Source organism: Blastomyces gilchristii (genome assembly GCF_000003855.2).
Source record: "Blastomyces gilchristii SLH14081 genomic scaffold supercont1.5, whole genome shotgun sequence".
NCBI lineage: Eukaryota > Fungi > Ascomycota > Eurotiomycetes > Onygenales > Ajellomycetaceae > Blastomyces > Blastomyces gilchristii.
The window spans coordinates 783,427-804,092 of record NW_003101678.1 but is presented as its reverse complement, the minus strand read 5'-3'; the positions used below and the strand labels follow the sequence as shown (position 1 = coordinate 804,092).

Below are 20,666 nucleotides of genomic sequence, written 5' to 3'. Positions count from 1 at the left end.
TTAAATTCTTTGACTTTAAGTTCTTATAAAGTGAGTATAAAGTATGCTATCTTGATAAAGTAATCTACTATTATCAGCACACTGTCAAATCAGATATTATATATATTCTTACTTTCAGAGAGACTTATAAGAGTGTTCATTTCTAACTGTTTTCAAGATTTCTGTGAGATGAATAGAGAAGTAAGTTCTTTATATAGTCTGAACTACAGTACTTATAAATTCTGATAAATAGTATAAGAATTTACTATCTTCTTCATAAGTTCTTATATCTTTGATTAGAAGTATTTTCTTATAAGCAACTTATAAGTTCTAGTATCTATAAAATAATCTATTAGAGAAGAGTTATAATATCTTTTAATAAGTTCTATATATAGAAACTCATTTATAGATACATAAATTCAGTTCTCTCTTTATAAAAGACTATTTAAGTCTCTTTAATTCTTTATTTCTGTAGAATTAATCTCTGTTATAAGCAGTTTTCAAATATACTGAGTATATTTATTCTTCAGTTATAGTTCTGATAATTTGAATAGAAGATCTTATAAAGACTTATACTCTGTTATCTTTTATATCAGATCTTCTACAGTGCTTCTCAAAGTCTACAAACTTTAAAGATTATAGATACTCTCTTCAAGAATTCTTACAGAGATTCTCAGAGTGTTAACTCTCAGTATTATAGAGAGTAATTATACAGACTTCTTCTCTCTCTTCTTCTTCTTCTCTTATAGAGAATTAAGACACTCTTTAGTTAATCTCTTTATAATACTCAGATTGAGTATCTTATAAAGCTTTTCTATCTTCTTTAATCTCTCTATGTCTGTTATTCTGATCTTCTTAATATAGTTAGATCTGTGAGAGAGTCTATCTACTGAGTTCTTAGTTTTCTTAATATACTCTATCTTGAATCAGAGCCCCGGTGGCCGAATGATTAATGCGGCCACCCGGTAGCGCCTTGGCGTGGGAAACCAGGGCGCGTGGGTTTGAAACCCGCAGGGGATATATTAAATCCGGAACTCAAGCACCTCAGGTTTCTAATAAATACAGAGGTGTACAAATCTCTTCAATGAATCACTCTATGTTTCTAGGCTAGGAAGTTATTATTGCATGTATCTAATTGTCACTTCTTTGTATTTTTCTATGTTCTTGTTATCTTGATATGATCTCAACACCTGTATTTCCTCCTGTATAATCAACACTTGACCTGTATTTAACATCACGCAAGGACTCATCATAAGCTCCGCTTGTATATGAGTATAATGAAAGAATAATAATAATAATAATATCTTAAATCAGAACTTACACAGTCTCTGAGTTCAGTAAATCTGCTACTGCAAGAGTTTCTTAATTGAAGTAAACTATTATAAGCTGTTATAATCAGTTTTAATAGTAATCACTGTTCTAAGACTCTTAAAGTAGTAATATCAGTGATAGAAGAATTTCACTATTATAAGAAGCTTCTGATTATAAATATCATAGTTAATCTTCACAGATTGTATCTTCTATGAGAAAAAGATCATTAAAATCTAGTTCTTATTTAACTGTAGTTATGAGATTATTTCTGAAATTATAAAGAAAAAGATATCTGTCTTCAATCTAATTAAGAGTAAGAAATTAAAGTGAAATAGTATTACTGTATCTATGAATATCTGTTTCAATCTTATAAAAGTCTTATAAGCTTCTAAGATAAGAAAGTTCTTACAGCTCTTTCTTCTTAATAATCTTTTTATTCTTTATTTATAAGATAACTTCTTCTTATTTTCATTCTTCAGTATGTCTGTAAGAGCTAAGAAGATTCTTATAAATATAAAGATAAATTATCTATAGAAATTCATAAAGCTCAGAAAGATTTAAATCTTATAAATACTAGTTAACTTCAGTTATAATAGAATAGTCTCAATTTATGAAGATTTTATCTGAATATTATCTGTGATAATTATGTATTCTAGAAAATTAATTCAATAGATACTGAAGTTATACTTTATAAGCTTAATATACAGTTCTATCTCATCTAAGATCTTTAATACAGTTTATATATACTCAGTGTGTTCTTTCTTCTTTATAAAGTACATTATCACATTATTTAAATATATTATTATAAAGACATTCAGATATATATAAAGTATTTTATTAATAAAAGACTGAAATACTGCAGAGATATTAGTTAAATCAAAAGATATTACTAGATATTTAAATAATCTCAGTGCAGTTTTAAAGACAGTCTTTTATTCATTCTCAGATTGTATTTACAGCTGTGTATATATATTAATCATATTCAGTTATGTGAATATAACAGCTGTTATAAGATAATTGATTACATTCTCAATCAGAGACAGAGAATAGCAACTCTTTATAGTCTTAAAGTTCAGATTATAATAGTTTATATATAATCTGAAATCTTTATTCTTCTTTTTTATGAATATCACAGAGACTTCTGCAGAGACCTGTCAAGATTAAATGAAGCTATTCTTCAGATTCTTCTTTATATAAGTCTGTAAAACCTCTGTCTTATGATGAGAGAGCTTATAGATTAGTTCTCAGAAGAGTTTCTATTCTTCTATTAAATTTATTATCAGATTCTTCTTATAATGAGATAAAAGCTCAGCTATCTTAACTAAACTGAATATTTCTATAAGATCTCAGTATTTCTCTGATATCTGAAGCTCAGTTTTTATGACTATGAAGTTCTCAGATATTTACAAAGTTATTATATAGATGAGCTTATCTTCTCTAATTAACTCTACAGTATCAACTGATTCTATCTCTATAAGTAAGTAGACTGACCGTGTGACCATGTCTGAGACCAGAACCAGATTTTTTGATAGTTTGATTATCAATTCAACTGATCCCATTACACAGTTTTAACATTAAATAGTAGTTTCATACTGTTTCAGTGAGACTTACTGTCTACTCTTATTATATTTTTCAAATGAGACCATGATTTTTACTTCTTAATTTAAATTATTTTTATTGCTTTAAATGACTTTAAATCTCATTTGAGCATTACTAAAAAGTGTTACTTTTTAAAAAATTAAAAATAATCTAAAAAAAACCTTAAAATGTCTAAAAACAGTACTTTATGTCAAGAATGGGACTAAATGAGACCAAATGAAACCACTTTCTCATTTTTTTCAAGTCATGATTTCATTTTAAGATCTGATATATAGTCACTTTGCATGTTTTTTTAATGACTAGTCTCAGCGGGATTCACATCAAGAAATGTATGAGATCAGATCAAATGAAATTAAACATAAAATTCATAGTCTCAGTAGTTAGTCTATAAGTAAGTCTATCAACACTGATCAGAAGTTTAAATCTAACTTATAAACAGCTATATACAGATTATATTTTTGAAGTTATACAAGTCTTAAGTATATATTATCTATGATATTCATAATAATCACAGTTTTCATAAATCTTCTTCAAGTTCTGAATAGATCTTGTAATTTAAAGATAACTCTTATAAGTCTCTCAGTTCTCAGATCTGAGTTCTCATACTCTGCTTATTATAAGAGTAGATTCTCAGTTTTCATCATTCAGTTCATTTACTCTGTAAGCTTTAGAAACACTACAGTGACCTGAGATTCTAAGTTTATTAATACTTTTCATACTTGTGAGATAATAGTATTATAATACAGTCTCTTCTTATAAGTATATATTTTTATTGAAAGAGTAACAGATTCAGATGTCAGCTTCAAGACTCTGAAGAAGACTGTTACTAACTCTATTCATAACTCTTTAAATTTCTATTTTAATTTATTCAGACAGTTTATTTGCGGAGCAAAGTGAAGTAAATATAATGAAAACTCTGATTATTAAAAGTGAAGAATTTCCTTTTTAAGGTTCTTAGCGCGAATACAGCTCACTGATTGATGTAGAATTAAGTGAAGTGTAATTCTGTAACATTGCACTATTATATTATCTACTCTGTACAGATTCTTGAATAATAGATCATACATCTTATTAACTATCTAATCTGTACAGATTCTTGAATAGATATCATATCTAATTAACAATCTACTCTGTACAGATTCTTGAATAGATAATGCATCTGATCAATCATCTCTCATAGATTCTCAAGAATAAATAATATGTCAAAAGTCTGTGTTCACTGCTTGCAAAACCAGTCTCTTGATTAATTTATTTCTTTACAGTGTTCTACTACTTCTACAGCTGTCTGTCTTCAATATCACACTCAGAGAACTCAGGTATTATAATCTTCTCTCATTACATTTTTTCTATCACTGATTATCTCTTTACACTGTGTAGAACTGTAAATGAATATGTACAGTGAAATCAGATTCTTCTACAGTCACAGATTCTGTGATAAATGAGTCTGAACTCTCTCTGTTATTCTAGATATATTAATACTTCATGTAATCAACAGTAGGCTCTTAAGCCTGTGAATAGTCTATTGAAACAGATATATTATCTGAGATTAAGTTTTATCACTATGAGATTTATAGTTCTGATACATCTTCAATGACAGCAGTCAGTAAAAAGAAAACTGTCATTCAAAGAGCTCACTGTATTATCAGATGTTATAGAGAACATCTCTTATTCACTTCATTCTTAACTCAATTAAGGAAACAGCTGCAGTCATTATCTTTGATAATTAATTTATCTCTCAGTTCTGTAGATCTCTCTTCAGTCTTTTATCAATTATCTATGTTATTATTCAACTCATTCTCAAGTCAATCTTATTTCACTTTTACAAGTATGCTTTCACTGCAGTTACAGTTCTATCTCTTCTATTAATAAGCTGTAAAATCAATCTTGCAGAGTCTTCTGTTTCGAGCTTAGCTCTGCAATATCTTTGTACATAGAGACTCATATGCATTAAGATATTTTGTAGAGATATTCTGATTTAAAACAGATAAAGCAGAGACTCTTTTTCTTATTCTCTCTATTATATACTCTGTTTACAGAAGCTTATAAAACTCTCTCTCTTTACTCAGCAGTCAGATACAAATCTCTTTATATCTTATTATCTTTTTTTAGTAAATCTATTCTCTGTTATTCTGATTCTTATAGAACTGATCAGTGATCTACTCTCTGTAAATCTATAACTCTCACAGTAATTTATAAGTAATAAATAAGAGTTATCAGTTTCTTTAGAGTTAAGAACTTAGAGTCTTACTTAATAAGATTATTCTATATATCTTTATTCAGTCTCTTTATAAATATCATTATTCAGATCTTATTTCAGAACTCTGTTTTCACAGATTTTAATTCACATTATAATTTTATAAAGTACTGTAAGTAGTTTTTATCAGATTTCTCATCTCTTTTTCTAATATTAATAATCACAGTTTAGATATTATCTATCTGACTTACAGAGTTTCTTAACTTATTCTCTAAATAAGTCTTAAGAATAGATTAGTAAGATCTCTTATAATTATTTTCTAAATAATTTAATCAATTCTTAACTTCAGTGTAGTAGAGATCTATTATTATATAGATAATAGCTTCTTTACCTTTTATATTATACAGTCAGACTTGTAAGTCAATTTTAAATACAAACTTATAAAAGCTTTTATAGACTGTAATTCAGTAAATAATCTTAAGTAATTATAACTTAAAAAGTTTCTTTTCAGTTTACAGGTATTTCTGAAGATTATGTCTAGAGACTGAGTTTAAGAGTGTTTACAGATAGTAAGTATTTCTTGTAGAAAAATAACTTAGTCTTATAAGAGATACTCAAGAATGTTCTTTACTGAGATTAATTTATTCATAGATTTAAAAAGTTTCTTTATTATAGATGTAGAGAATTTATATTCTGTAAGTAATTAATAAGTTCTCTAAAACTTCTTTTATAGAAATTATTCATAATTCAGATGACTACTTCTGAGTATCTGTAGTAGAGTTTACAGAAATTAAAGTATATAAGTTTCTAGTTCTTTCAGTTATAACAGATGATTACTGACTGACAGAGCTTAAAATATAAGAATAAGTACTTATAGATGATTATTTAAGTATTTACAGCTTAATATAATATATATTATTAACTACTAGAAGTATTCACAATAGAAAGATAAAATATAGAGATTAAATATATAATAGTATTCAAGCTGAGTTATGAATAGTATTTGTGAACTTCAGTCTATATAGTTATATATAGTCAAGGGCCGCTAACTCTATTAATTACATGAGAGATAGAAATAGAGATAAAGAATTTATAAGAAGTAGAATTTCTTACATTTTTATATACAAGAGAGAATATAATCTGATAAAAATAATATTATAGAGTAGTTAATTATATTACTAAGATTTAACTACTATACAGTCTTTTATATATAATAAGCATTTGCTGAGTAATTAGTAAACATCTTGCTTAGACAGAAGTAGTCAGTCTGTAGAAAGAAAATCTAATAAAAGAGATTATAACTATACTTTATTTTAAAAATATATATTAAATAAACAATTGTATTAATTAAAGAGATAAAAATAAACTTAATCTGTATATTCAAATAATTAATAATTGATTGAAAATCAGTTAATAATTAATTCAGTATAAATTATATAAATACTTATTTTATTATCAGATTTAAAAACAATTTCAGTATTAAAAAAAGAATTATAATTATCAATAAAATTAGTAAAGTCTTTTTCATATATAAAGATTATAATAAGAGAAGAATTGTTCTACAATTAATTAAGAATTGATTATAGAATTGATAATAACTAATTAAGAAAGAAAGAATGATTTTAAATTACAAGAAAAAATGTATTGTATGAGGTCAGATAGGTGGCACGGGCCACATTTGCGAGGTCAGCTTACATAATGAGGTCAAGTGGCGCACTTAGCGAGGTCAAATTTTCTGCTGTAAACCCTAACAAGATATAAAGTAGTTACTTCATGTAAAACCCGTCCTTGTACGGGCATGGGAATATATATAGTAAGCCCGCGTTTCTTCGATTTAAACGACGGAATATCCGACATTGCCCTCGGCGGTAATGCGGGGCGCTCCGGACTTCCTAATCCATGAATAGCCTTTACATGCTTATAGTTCAGGTTGATATCCAATGGCTCTTTGAATGGCTCAGATAAGTAAGCTGACCTATCTACCTCCTGCTTCCAGGATACTCCCATATTCAAAAGCTCAACATCCAATCCCTTTCCTTTGGGAGCAGAAGCAGTAAATAATGGTTGGAATCGCGCTCTTGGGCGCCGGCATCTTTGCGAGGGAAGGTCAGCTTAGATATTTATGCTCCGTGATATTATCCCTATAAAGCACCTATGGAAATACTAAACAACGGCCCCGCTCCACAGCCCACGTCCCCGCGATACTCAAAAATGCCGCAGCAAAAGTCCTAGCTGTGTACTCTCGTTCCGAGAATTCTGCAAACTCGGTAGTCGAGGCCCTAAACAACACCACTACTCCCATCGATGTATATTCCGACGAGAAGCCCGGCCACGGGCTCGATGAACTCCTCCAGCGCCCAGACATCGAGGCAGTCATCGTCCTGCTTCCCATCCTCGTCCTGCCCGCCGTCGTCCGCAAATGCCTCGCAGCAGGCAAACATGTCCTGGCCGAAAAGCCCATTGCAAAGGACATAGCCACCGGCCGCGCCCTGATCACCGAGTATGAAACCACCTACGCGCCGCGCAACCTGGTGTTCTCGGTCGCAGAGCAGTTCCGCTATGACACCGGGTTTCTCAAGGCTAGCGAGGTCGTCGCTAGCGGCACGATCGGTGAGCTGCGCCATGTCCACGCGCGCGTCGCGACCAGCATGGCGCCGGAGAACAAGTACTTTCAAACCGCCTGGCGCGCTGAGCCCGGGTACCAGGGCGGCTTCGTCCTGGATGCGGGTGTTCATTTCGTTGCGCTGGTGCGCATGGTTGCCGGTCAGGAGATTGTCGAGACGAAGAGCTTCACGGCCCAGTTCGCGCCGCACCTGCGGCCCCTTGATACCGTTAATGCTGCGCTGAGGTTCTCGAAGGGTGCGCAGGGGACGCTGAGTATATCCTTTGCGGCCGCGACGTATATTGCGGACTTTGTCTTTATCGGCACCGCGGGTGTGTTGACTGTTAAGTGTGCAGGCGTTGATACGACGGTTCGTGTTGAGGGAGGGGATCGCAATGTTCTTTCTGAGGAAGTCTTCCCGGCGGATGGGAATGTGAATGAGATCCGTGCTTTTGTACAAGCAATTGCTGCTGGTAAGGGGGATAGGGCTGGGAGTCCCCGTGAGGCTCTGGCGGACGTTGCTGTGATTGAGAGTGTATGCGCTGGTGGTGGCCTTGTTCAGTCTCATGAGATATAGAGTCAGTTAGAATGTGAAAATGAAATGAAAGTGTATCTTCCTCAGCCTTCCACTCTCAACATAGTTAGAAGTTTACCATACATAGCTAGCTGTCTCAAAATGGTTGCCAACAACAAGTTTCTTTCAGATCAATAAAACACAGCTGTACTTTACCCGTTTCCTCTAACATTAGTGACACTGTTTTTCTTGTTAAGATACATACCTGCGAAGGTTAGTTAATTTGAATATGTACCTGCAGATACTGTTTCATAATTAAAGGCATAATGAAAACCTCAACTACCTTCCCAGATGTGGAGTTAGTTCCAAATGCTTCACTTTCATACTTCCAAGGAATTCTTTTACTCGAGCAATAGATAATAACCAAGTACGTGTACATGGCACTGTGCGATTAGCAAAAAGCTACGCAACAAATAGCTATACGGATATTGTCTATTTATCCAAAAAATTTCTCAGATATATAATCTATCTAAAAAAATACCCCACCAACTCAGAGAAAATTTTGCTTTTTCCTTTCCCTCGTCAAATCAAAACATGAAACAACACAAACCATCCTGCTTCACCCTCACCACTTCTCAAAACCTCAAATCCCATCCAATCTTCGGCCCCAACTCCGGCAAAGCATCCGCCACGCTCTGCACATCCTTATCCCCCCGCCCACTCAGATTAAGCACAATATTCGTCCCCTTCTCCATCGTCTTCGCCAGCTCCACCGCACCGAACACCGCATGCGACGACTCCAGCGCAGGGATGATACCCTCCAGCTCGGTTATGAGCCGGAAACCCTGTAACGCCTCTGCATCAGTCGCAGCAATGAAGCGCGCCCGGGAATCGTCCTTCCAGGACGAAAGCTCCGGTCCAACACCGGGGTAGTCGAGGCCGGCGGAGATGGAGTGCGTGTCTGCGATCTGGCCGTCTTCGTTTTGCAGGATGTAGGTGCGCACACCGTGCAGGACACCCTTGGAGCCGTGCGAGAGGGTCGCGGAGTGGCGGGCGGTGTCCGTGCCGTCGCCGCCGGCTTCGACGCCGAGGAGCTTGACGGTGGGGTCCTTGGAGAAGGGGTAGAACATGCCGACGGCGTTGCTACCGCCACCCACGCAGGCGACGACGGCGTCGGGTAGCCTGCCTGTGAGCTTTAGCATTTGTTCCTTGGTCTCTTCACCGATGACGGATTGGAGAGTGCGGACGATGGTGGGGAAAGGATGTGGTCCGATGGCAGAGCCAATGACGTAGTGGGTTGTATCGAGATGAACGACCCAAGCGCGGAGTGCTTCGTTGACGGCATCACGGAGGGTGCGCGAGCCCGCTTCAACGGCGACAACTTTAGCTCCGAGGAGTTTGATGCGGAAGACGTTCAGGGCTTGGCGACGGACGTCTTCAGCACCCATGTAGATGACGCACTCCATGCCAAATTTCGCGCAGACGGTAGCTGTGGCCACGCCATGCTGGCCAGCCCCTGTCTCTGCGATGATTCGCTTTTTGCCGAGGCGGCGTGCTATCAAAACTTGGCCGAGCGCGTTGTTGATCTTGTGGCTTCCTGTGTGATTCAGGTCTTCACGCTTGAGGTAGATGTTGGCTCCACCAGCATATTCGGTCAGGCGTTCTGCAAGATGCAGGCTGCTTGGTCGACTCATATATGGATAGTACGACCGAAACTCTTCCCAGAATTTGGGGTCATTCCTAGCCTCATTGAATCCTGCTTCAAGCTCTGACAGGCTGTCCATGAGGGACTCTGGCACGTACTGGCCACCAAACTCGCCAAAACGGGCAGGCATTGCGGCCTGATCTCCGGTCACATTGAGCGCTTCCAGCTGATCAGCTAGTCCGGCTCCAGACTCGTTTTCGCCATTATCGATCACCTTGTCGACTTGGGCGTTCGTTGGCTCCTGGGCGTGAGCAAGAGCTTCAGTAAGTCCCACTTCTCGAGTCATAGGCTCGGCCTCTGTGTTACGTTCCACTTTCCTGCCAGTGATACTAGTGCAATATTCTTCGATCTTCTGGGCTCGTTGGCCAGGAGGTGCTTCACTCAGAACGTTGATCATCTGGCTACCGATGACGGCGCCTTCAGAGATCTCCTGCACCTTGAGGAAATGTTCTCTTGTGCTAATGCCGAACCCTAACGCAGTGGGAATGTTTCCCGAGTAGGAATGGACCCGGGCAAGGAGCTCCGGGAGTCCTTCGCTTAGTTTCCCAGTTGCACCTGTAACACCCATTCGAGAAACGACATAAATGAAGGAATCAGCGATCTTGCAGAGTAATTTCATTCGAGAATCGGAGGTGGCGGGTGCAATCAGTGGAACGTAAGATAACCTGCACCCCGGGTCAGTATGACACATAACGAATCACCAAAAACGATAACGTCGAGATAAGATTCTAGACTTTCAAGGAGAAAAGCCAATCGAGTATTCCGAAAAAAAAAAAAAAAAAAAAAAAAAAAAAAAAAAAACGGAATGCAGCGAAAGAAAAAGGAGAGGGAAAATAAAATATTCGTGCGTACCCCTCCCTCCGGCACAGATCCCGGAATCGTAGCGCTTCTTCAGGTGGAAGATCAACCATGATGAATCCATTTACGCCAGCCGCCCTCGCGTCCTTCAACATTCGTTCCTCCTTGTACTGGAGCAACGGGTTATAGTATCCCATGAGCAATACGGGAATCCTCAGCCCCCGGCTCCTCGCGGTGCGCACCATATCCAGCACCGACGTAACGGTCACACCATTCTTCAACGCTTGCGTGTTGGCTCTTTGGATGGTAGGACCGTCGGCGATAGGATCTGTGAAAGGCATACCCAGCTCGATCAAATCTAATATTTTCGCAACGAGGAGCGACACAACCAAGTCAGTAATTTTGTGTTTTTCGAGATGTTTTTTTTTTTTTTTTTTTTGTCTTGTTCTCTTTCATCCTATTCGTTTACTCGCCCCACCCGTTTCTCCCTTTCTACATTTCTTGCATAGGGAATAACTGCGATAAATAAGAACAGGTAGCGAATACAGAGGATAGTTGGAAAAATAGAAAGCGCTATAAAGCTTGCACGAAAGTGCGGGAGACGCGGATATCGTATAGTAACTTGATTAAAACACACGTATACACAGCATCACCCTCCCTCCCTCTCCCTCTCCCTCTCTCCCTCCCACCTTCGCAGTTCAAAGGCCGGCTGCTGTGCCATTTCCCACCGCATAACAGTCGAGAAACGACAACAACAACACAAATTCCAACATAAGAAACAACAAACGAGAACAAGTGGTGAACGAGAACAAAAGCTATCAAGAAAAGAAAAAGAAAAAAGAAAAAAGAAAAAAAAAAAGAAAAAAAGAAAAAAGAAAAAGGAGCGTCTGACTCACCAGCCCCACCAGCTTCCATCCCGAGCATGACATCTGGGGTGTCATGCTTCTCGGGGTAACCAGCTGTAACATAGGCGACGAGCGCACAGCGCTTCTCCTTCTTGCATTGCGCGAATGTCTGCTTTATCTTCTCCATTGCCGGCTCACGAATATGTCACGGGCTTTGCGATAGTTTGTGTGGGGGAGGGCGTGTGTTGTGTGTGTTGTGTGCGGGGTGGAATGGAATGGAGCTGTCGAAAGCAAATCCGAAAATCCGAGGATGGTATAGGATGAATGGAAGAATTCAATTCGATTTCAATTCCAACTCCAATCCGTAGCGGCGTATAATCGAGAGAGCGAGTGGAAGAATGCACATGCGGTGTCTGTGGGGTATTGTATTGGGAGTTGCGGCGCAATTCTATTCTAGGTAGGACGTTTTGCCTTTTCTTTTTCCTTTTCCCGTTCCTTTTTCCCCCTCGTAAGTTGGTAAGTTAACTATCTTAAATTTGAAGAGAGATACAATGAGCAATTGGGCTTCCTTTACCTCAGTTCAGCAGTGTGTAATCTGTCGAGAGGCGCACACACGGAGAGAAGAGAGAGAGAGAGCGAAATAGAGAGTGAGATAAGCTTTGCTCTTGTCTCTCTCAATATAAAAGGGTGGGTTGAAGTGGGGAGTGACTCAACTCTGGCCTGATTACATAAGTTTCTGATTCCCGAGTCTGCACTGACTGGTGCCTTCTCGATGACTAAGCGGGTATAGAGCAAGAACTGTAATGTATGTATGTATGTACTGCAGTATACAATGTACAGTACAATGTACAGGTACAATGTATGCACTCTGTATGTAGGTGTGGGATGGCGTGCAGGAAATGCGCGACGGCCGTTTGGAAACAAAGATCTAAGAGAGTTGGTTACCCAGTCCTGTTTGTCGTATAATGTAACTAGTTGTGTCTTCGCGATCTTCGTCTCTTCGTATCCGAAGGTTACTCAACAAGCAAAAAAAGTTCCAAAACAACTTTTAATGAACACATCTAGTCAGTCATGTCATGTTGCAACATTTGATAACTTACATTATTTTTTAAAAAAGTAATCACTATATCTGAAATAATACGCAAGAGTAGTATTTATCTTCGAAGATGCATAAATACAAGAAGCATTTTAGATTCATTGATCAATTAAATAATCCGTGTGCAATTTAGAACTCTGTATGTTAGTCTGATAGTGAAAAGGAAATAGTGAAAAGAAGTTACTGAAAGAAAAATGAATTAGGAGATATCGAGATAAAAAAAACATAGATTATGGAAAATATGAAATTAGATAGACTAAACAATCAAAGGAAACTAGGAAAACAAAAACCAAAAACATCCTGCACATATATCCCATTGTCCAGCCATAAAGAGAACAAAGAAAACAAAATAAGACAACACAAAAACAAGACAACATAGATAAAAATAACAAAAAATAACATATCCCAAGCCCAATTCCTTAAAGAGTAGAAACACACAAAATAGTTAAAAATACCAAGAAAGGAGTCCCAGATCCAAATCCCAATGCAATATTTATGCAAGCAAAAGGTTCAAAAAAACAACAAAAAACAATTCCCTCCCCGATGCATAAAACATAACAAAAAACAAGGGAAGCATATTCGTCAAAAAATATGGCCCTAGCGCTAGGTTTCAAAGGAGTGTGACCTGTGATGCATGCTTATTGTATATGAAAGGATAGACCAGAAAAAATAAAATAAAAATAAAATAAAAAAATGCTCGAAGGGGATTCCCGTACCCTGAGTGCTGTGCACGCGAAGAGGGGGAAAGAAAAGAACAAGCAAGTATAGCAACCGATCGAAGGTGTGGGTGGGTATGTCTGGCTGGCCCTGTTTGGCGGAGCGAGGCAAGTATATAAAAAAAATCACCCGCAGCAAAAACAAGCCTGATTTGAGAGTTGCAGCCGACATTAAAATTCGGAATTGATGAGACACAAGCCGCGGGGGGGAGGAGGTGGGGAGCGGGGGACGTGTATGATAGGCGGTAAGTAGCGGATGTAGAAGAAGGGGGGAGGCGTGAGAGAGGTAGGTATTGGTAGTTAGTAGTTGTGTATTGAAAAGGGGGGGTGTGGTTCGGCGTGCGTCGAAAATATAAAAATGTCTAGAACGGGGTACGGGAATCGTCGTAAAGGATCGACATGAAATGAAAGATGAAATGTAGAAAAATAACGCCGCCGTGAGTTTCCTTCTGTTTCCCAATCCCCTCTCCCCTTATATACGCCTAGTCAACTTTCGCTGGGAAGCAAGATGTGACAAAACGTATACAAAAAGGGACAAATGAAGGGATAAGCCGAAAGCTTGAATGAAACAACGCACACACAAAAAACGCCGCGCTCGTGTTGTTCTAAAATGGGGTTCGTTAAAGGAGTGACGAGAAAGGAAAATCGTTGAAGATGAAAAAAGATCAAAAACAAATGTCGCTATGCATCGGATGGTTTAAAGGAGTGGCTGATTGGATGGGGACGCCGAGAAGTTCGAAAAGAAAAACAAAATTGAGGCGAAAAAAAAATCAAATCCGTTTTACCCATGGGCTGGCTATGCAATGAATTAGGAAAATAAAATCGAAATACTTGGAACAAGGCGGAAAAAGAGGAGTGTGACGGGTTCGTGCGTAGGTAGGTAGTTGAGAGGGAAAATGTCGGTTCCCTAGAGAGATGTATCGAAGTTTTCTGTCGTGTTCATGTTGTGTAAGGAGGATAGGAAGATCAGGAGCGAATCGAGCAGGATGTTGTGAGAGGAGAGAAAAGTGCAAGGATGAGCACATCATAACGCATTACGACGCAACAAGAGTTCTGTTCGAACAAATGACAAGGGCATTGAGCGTGGCCCATGCAAAATGATCGGTGGCATAAAAAAAAAGCATTGGTAAACTGTGTTGCATGACTGAACCCATGTATGTCCCGGAGAACAAGTCACTCAAAACATAGCCAAGAGAATCCAGGTAGTGACCAAGCATTTGCCAAGTGAGGATCTGAGGTTTCAACCCAACTGTAGCAGGGCAATTGCAGGATCCCGATTGGCTAGTAGCCACCACAGAGTTCTTCTCAGAACCTCTATGGTCCGGTGGTTGGATGGCCCAGCGAATATACTGGCGGGGCCGCATAATCCTGGCTAACATGGCCAAGGTGGCTCTGGCGCGCATAACTGAGCGAATGGTTGGGAGCAGCAGTAGTACCTGGACTGGAGTTGACGAATGCGCCAAAGTCCCACGGACCACGATTACCAGGTGCAGTAGGGGCCGCCTGAGGCTGCTGGTGGTGGTTTATATTCTGGTAAGGGTACGGAGCCGGTAGGTTCGAATAATGGCGGCTGTTGTTGGTTACCATTAATCGAAGGTCAACTGCACCAGGAACTGGAGAAGTATCCAGAACCGCTTTTGGTGCGTGGAAATGGGGAGATATGCCGCTGGCGGACACGTTGGTAGCATATGTATTGGAGGCACCCGTTTCGGAAATTGATCGTGGAGATGTGGCATGAAGATCTGCGCTGCCATCTGATGCGCTGCTGGTGCCAACATAATTTGAGCTAATGGGCGCCGTAAGAGCACCCGCAGTAGACGAGTAGCTTGCGGACTGTCATATAAAGGTCAGCTTTCGCATGTTCACAAAGTTCTCGTTTTGGGATATGGAGAGAAGAATAAAGGTTGGGGGAAAAATAGAGAAAAATAATACGTACGTATTTCCCAATAATCTTCTTGAGAGCATGAGAAAGGATCCTCCAGGGGAAAACTTTTACATCCTTTTCGATATTGCGCGGTTTCGGATTCGGAAAGCCCATGATGACTTTGAAAAAGTCTTCGCTGTCCGGTTTCGCTTTGGAAACTGTCAAGGGACGGAAACCTTCCAGGTTCCTCCGAATGCGATTCTTCTCCTCAACTGTGAATCTGACTCCAACAAGCGATTCAAGAAGGTAGATGGTGTCTACGCTGGTCACATAGCACTCATTCTTGCCATCCCAATAGATGCAGCTAATGCAGATGCTATTAGGGGCGCGATCGGCCGGTGCGACCGCCTTGAAATCAGCATGGATAATGCTACCACTCTGGCGTCTAGTGAAATGAACCAATCTTCTCTTGGAGGTGCGCTCTTCTGGCGACCAATTCTCTGTCATGGAATCCAGATCGCCGTCGATCTTCAGAACAGCTTTGGAAGGATACATGGCGTAGGGGTTGAATGCTTGATTTGGGCCTGCGCCTGCCAAATGCTGAATGGTAGAGGTCCGAATGAGAATCGGATTCATAGTTTTGACAGGAGACGGCATCGAAGAGGAATGAGAATTAGGGGTCATGGACAGCCCAGGGCTGCGAGCAGATATATTGACCGTAGCGAACGAAGGGCTCCATGATGATGCTAGAGGAGACGGAGCTTTGATCATGGGCTGCGATGTACCTGTAGTTCCAGGGTATTGTAGCAGAGATGGCCGAGGAGACACTGGATGGTATTGAGCTGGATAGACATTTGCTGTCGTTGGAGTTGGAAGATAAGGAGAATATGGGGATCCCGAGAGGCTTTCGCTGTATGTGAATGTATTTGTAGGCTCCTTAATCCGCAGCTGCTTCACGGGCGCTGATCGGGCAGATCTTGATGTTTCGTCTGAGGCGTCAGAGAGTCGTCTCTTCCGCGATGTCCCGGCAGGGGAGACCGCAGACTGAGGATTATGGTCGTAAGTAAAAACACCAACATGGACGGCTTGGGCGCCTTGGCCCTCGCTCTCTTCCATAATCATTTGTAGAGGGACTGTGAGTGAAGGACAACCTGTAGCTGCAAAGGGCGGCACGTCAACAGACAACACATACTGAAAGTTGGATTTAAGGAAGCCTAATGAAGTAACGACACATTCGCACCGTTCCGACCCAAAGAGAAACGAGACAGAAGTCGGAGCAGCAGGTGAGAGGAAGTCGTACGGGCACTGGAGATAGACAGAGAGCTTTGATCCTTCATGGCCAGTAAGTGGAGTGTACGATGCGACTTCCGGCAGCTGACGGGAACCCAAGTCCAAAACAGGAGAGCGGGGCAAGTCAAAGGAATGAGATCCGGAGTATCCTTCATTGGTCACGTAATGTACACTATCGTCGTCCGGGATGGTGTGGCTTTCCAGGGCGGAGGGAAACAGATGTGTTACGTAGGGTGGCTGAGCATAAGCGGAGAATCCAGCCGTGTCATGGAGTGCCCGCGTGGCATCATAATCTGGCAAACCGAAAAAAAAAAAAAACAATACAGCCGTCAGTTTAAAATAAATCCATACCATGTGTGACCCCCTTTTTCCTAATCTGAAAATACCGCAGTGTGATTGGTACATAGCCGAAATAAAAATTCATGTTTTTTGTCTTCTTTTCCGTGCAAAAATGATTTCCATAGCCAAAATCTGTCTTGGCAAGGGGATGGACCATACATAGGCCACCTAAGGATGAAAACGGGGGGTAACATAAAAACATCATTGCACTCACCAAGGAAATCGGCTTGTGGTGATTTCTCGTAAGCTGACATGGAAAATAATCCCCCAGACTTGGCTAGAAGCCCGTCTGAAAAGGCTCCAGCGAATCTCGATTCCTCAGGATCGGAAAAGTCGAAAGATTCGTCTAGGATCAATGGAGTCTGGAAATCCAGATCCAGCTAATCATGGGCGGAAACAGAGAAAAGTTAGCAAATGGTAACACAAGAGGGAAACGAGTGTGAGAACGGGTGTCAGATGTTCCGTTGGAGCAGGTACGCGCGCGGAGCGAATGACGAATATGCGTGGGTAAAATGTACGATAGAAGAAGAATCAAACACAGATGGAAAACGAAGAACATGGGAGACATAGACTTACTTGAGCAGAGTGACTCTTTGGGAACGCCAGGGTGACGGTGTTGCAATACATGCAACGCGGGAAAACTGTTTAAATAAGCGAGTGGACGAGATTCAAAAATCTCAAAAAAGGACGGTAAAAGAAATAATGGTGGAGATCCTCAGGCGGTTCTCCGAGACAAAAAACGAGCGACGAGATGAGGAGTGCTAGTCAACCTCAAAAAAATAAGTAAAACAAAGACTCCGAGTCAGCATATAGAACCGTGGGTTCTAAAATGTGAGACGCAGCCCAGTGCTTGCCACAGGCTCACGAACTTTAGCGAAAGAACCTTGAGGAATTTGTAAATTTGTATTCCTCAGATATTTAAGTGCAAGAGATGTGGACAATGGGCGAGCTAGAGTGATGAGACAGAACGAATATTGATGGTCTTTTTGGTACGTTTGGTATAAGGTGGTCCGGTAGATTTGAGCTAACAACGTAGCCGTCCGTGGAGACTACCGACTGTTTCTTAACACTCTTAGCTGGTTCGAGTTTCGGGAAGCTGAAGCAAGCTGAACGATAGTTGAGAAAGAGAACAATTGGCGCGATGAACTACTTCATTCATTAGCATGGGACTCATTCCCAAACAGAAGCGCCGGCCCTATTGCACCTGCCAGAAAGAATCTCACCGAGTGACTAAAGAACGAATAAAAACGGTGCCGCTACAAGGGTAAAATCTTTCAGATTTTCAAAGAGACGGCAAAATTGGCGGTGATATAGGTGCTAGAATCACGGAAATGAAAAAAAATTAGCTCTTTAGGAACAAAAAAATAAATCCGTCAAACACATTGGAGTGGAACCGTGGGTACTGGAAATGACTTTGCACGGTAAACCGATAATGGTAATGAAATAATTGAACACAAAAAAGAATAAACAAAAGGACAGGCGGAGAAAGAACCATAAGATTAGGCGGATAATGACACCAGGCGGGAACCAGTGCGTAAGCGCTCGCCTGGAGCCATTCATATTAAAATAAAAAAAACAATAAAACATAATAGTCACATAAAATCATCAAGACATCAAACCAAAAATATGACCACTACTAACCTCAACAGAATTCACAAACAAAGGGAGCAGGGATCCCTGCTCTTCCTTCTTTCCAAGACAGTAGCAAACTAGTCGTCCAGTATATGCCGGAGGAGACTGATGGAGATAATAATAATATCACTAAACTGCAGCGTTTAAAATACTGGTATCATGTGACCGCAAGTTGATTTTGGTACGGGGATTGAGATTGTCAATAGTTTTGAATGGCGTATATATAAAACGGATAGAATGACCTTGCCGAAGAAAACGATGCAGAACCGACGCGGGAGAGGGAGGTTTTCCTGGTTGTAATAGATTTTTGATGGATGATTGGCGGAGAACGATCGATTATTCCTCTATGAGAGAGAATCCAGGCGGGTAGAATAGTTAAATTTAATTTCTCTTCTTTGGCGTCGGATGAGGTGGGGAGGGGGGGATAATTGCGTCTCCTGCTTCCCGTTAGAGTCCACAGGCAAACGACCGACACGGCAAGTTTCTATGATAGCCTTAAGAAGAGGGAACTGGATAATGAGAGCCAATAGAACCTAAGGAGGAGCTGATGGCTTGGTGAGACGGAAGTCGATGACGGACAAGAACTGTTGCTTTGGCGCTGTTAGAGATTCCGGTGTCGTATGCAGCTGTCAGATAGGGCTCTGTTGATCTTCTTTTTTTCTTTTCGCTTCTGCTTCTGCTTCTGCTTTGGTCGTCTCAGCACTAACTTCTTCCTTCTTGCCCTCAGCTTCCGGTAAATAATCTAGGCGCAAGAAGTGGTTTGACGGTATGGCCCGTATTGCTTCCGCCGCCGGGGGGGGGGGGGGCGTTTTCGCACACGACGTTCAGTGATACAGCGGGCACACAGAGCGAGAGATATGTTGTCCAACGACACTCCAAGATGGCAGTCAGACAGGCGAAGCCGATCGAGTCCGAACGAAAGAAACTTGAGCAGTGAGGGGTTGTTGTTATTGTCGTTGCGGTTGCGGTTGATGTTGATTTTGTCGTGCTATGTAGTCGTAGTTGTTGTATCCAGTTCGTTTTAATAAGGTCGAGTTTCCTCTTTTTTTTCCTCTTCGTCTTCCAACTTCTTTTCTCACTCTTTTTTTAAAAAAATTAATTTCGAACAAAGTAAAAGGAACAATGAGGACACAAGAAAAGGTAGCGAGCGTAATTCCGTTGAACCCAGAGCGAGCGTTGGGTGTGCAACGAAAATGAAAACAGGAAAGGAAAAAATAATTATTATAAAATTCACGTCGTCATTTAGATGGTGGGTGGAACAAGAGGGGAGGGAAGGGGAAGATAAGGACCAGAGGAGGAGAACCAGAGCTAAGAAGAGGAGAGAGAGGAGAGAGAGGAGAGAGGTAAAAAGTAGAAGAAGAAGAAGAAGAAGAATAAGAATAAGAAGAAGAAAAAGAAAGAAGTAAGAAACAGAAGCAAGCGGCAGAAGCAGACCAGCGGCGGACGGCGCAAGGGCTAAAAAAAGCCGGCCAGTTTGGAGGGAGAGACGGACGAGAACGGATGGTTGGTTGGTGGGGGAATAATGGCCATATCAGTGGTGGCAGTGGTGGCAGTGGCCCAGCCAGTGGTGGCCCAGTGGGGGGGGGGGAGGGGAGGGGATGGGATGGCAACCAACCTGTGACCCATACATACCACATACCATACCATACCATGGCATTCATCATCATCATCATCATCATCATCACCACCATCACCATCAACCACCACCATCACCACCACCACCACCACCACCACCGCCGCCGCCGCCCAGGGCCCCCCCCACTACACCACGGGTAAGAAACCCCTACAACACACTTACATACGCTGTACACACTCATCACTCACTCAACTCACTCACTCACGCTAAAGCCGGACTGGCGCTGAGTGGGCACTGGGCAGCGGGCCCTTTTCCGGAGTGGGCCCTGGGCAGCGGGCCCTTTCCCGGAAATCCCAGTTGTTTTTTTCCCCGGTTGGGGAACCCCCCCCCCCCCCCCCCAAACCAAGCGAGCAGTTCGAGGACAAGGGTCGGTCCCGGCAAGTAGTGCATAGTATTGTATTATTATTGAGTTTTAACCAGACCTTGGGAAGGGCAGCCTGGTGATAACTTATGACTGAATGAGCTTAGTCGAGTTAAACTAACTTATCCGAATGCAGCTTACAATATTAATCATTAGTTGGGCCGAGCACTCCGATCCGGGGTGGG

At 40.7% G+C, this 20,666-nt stretch overlaps 3 protein-coding genes across 3 annotated transcripts; 1 reads left to right on the top strand and 2 right to left on the bottom strand.

Annotated features, from left to right (window-relative positions):
• The first annotated feature begins 6,839 nt into the window (after positions 1 to 6,839).
• BDBG_03295 (NAD-binding Rossmann fold oxidoreductase) lies at positions 6,840 to 8,623 on the top strand. The gene is made up of 3 exons (XM_002626085.2): positions 6,840 to 7,012; positions 7,080 to 7,189; positions 7,271 to 8,623. Exons 2-3 carry the CDS (start codon positions 7,144 to 7,146, stop codon positions 8,260 to 8,262), a joined length of 1,038 nt encoding a protein of 345 aa, XP_002626131.1. The 5' UTR covers positions 6,840 to 7,012; positions 7,080 to 7,143; the 3' UTR covers positions 8,263 to 8,623.
• Positions 6,907 to 12,533, bottom strand: BDBG_03294 (tryptophan synthase). The gene is made up of 5 exons (XM_002626084.2): positions 12,122 to 12,533; positions 11,599 to 12,042; positions 10,757 to 11,060; positions 8,344 to 10,569; positions 6,907 to 8,238 (listed from the first exon to the last, which is right to left on the bottom strand). Exons 2-4 carry the CDS (start codon positions 11,732 to 11,734, stop codon positions 8,835 to 8,837), a joined length of 2,175 nt encoding a protein of 724 aa, XP_002626130.1. The 5' UTR covers positions 11,735 to 12,042; positions 12,122 to 12,533; the 3' UTR covers positions 6,907 to 8,238; positions 8,344 to 8,834.
• A 78-nt stretch (positions 12,534 to 12,611) lies between these two features.
• Positions 12,612 to 20,088, bottom strand: BDBG_03293 (transcriptional regulator Medusa). Its single transcript, XM_002626083.2, has 6 exons — positions 18,494 to 20,088; positions 18,076 to 18,169; positions 17,429 to 17,998; positions 17,067 to 17,232; positions 15,296 to 16,806; positions 12,612 to 15,192 (listed from the first exon to the last, which is right to left on the bottom strand). Exons 3-6 carry the CDS (start codon positions 17,477 to 17,479, stop codon positions 14,674 to 14,676), a joined length of 2,247 nt encoding a protein of 748 aa, XP_002626129.1. The 5' UTR covers positions 17,480 to 17,998; positions 18,076 to 18,169; positions 18,494 to 20,088; the 3' UTR covers positions 12,612 to 14,673.
• Positions 20,089 to 20,666: the final 578 nt, after the last annotated feature.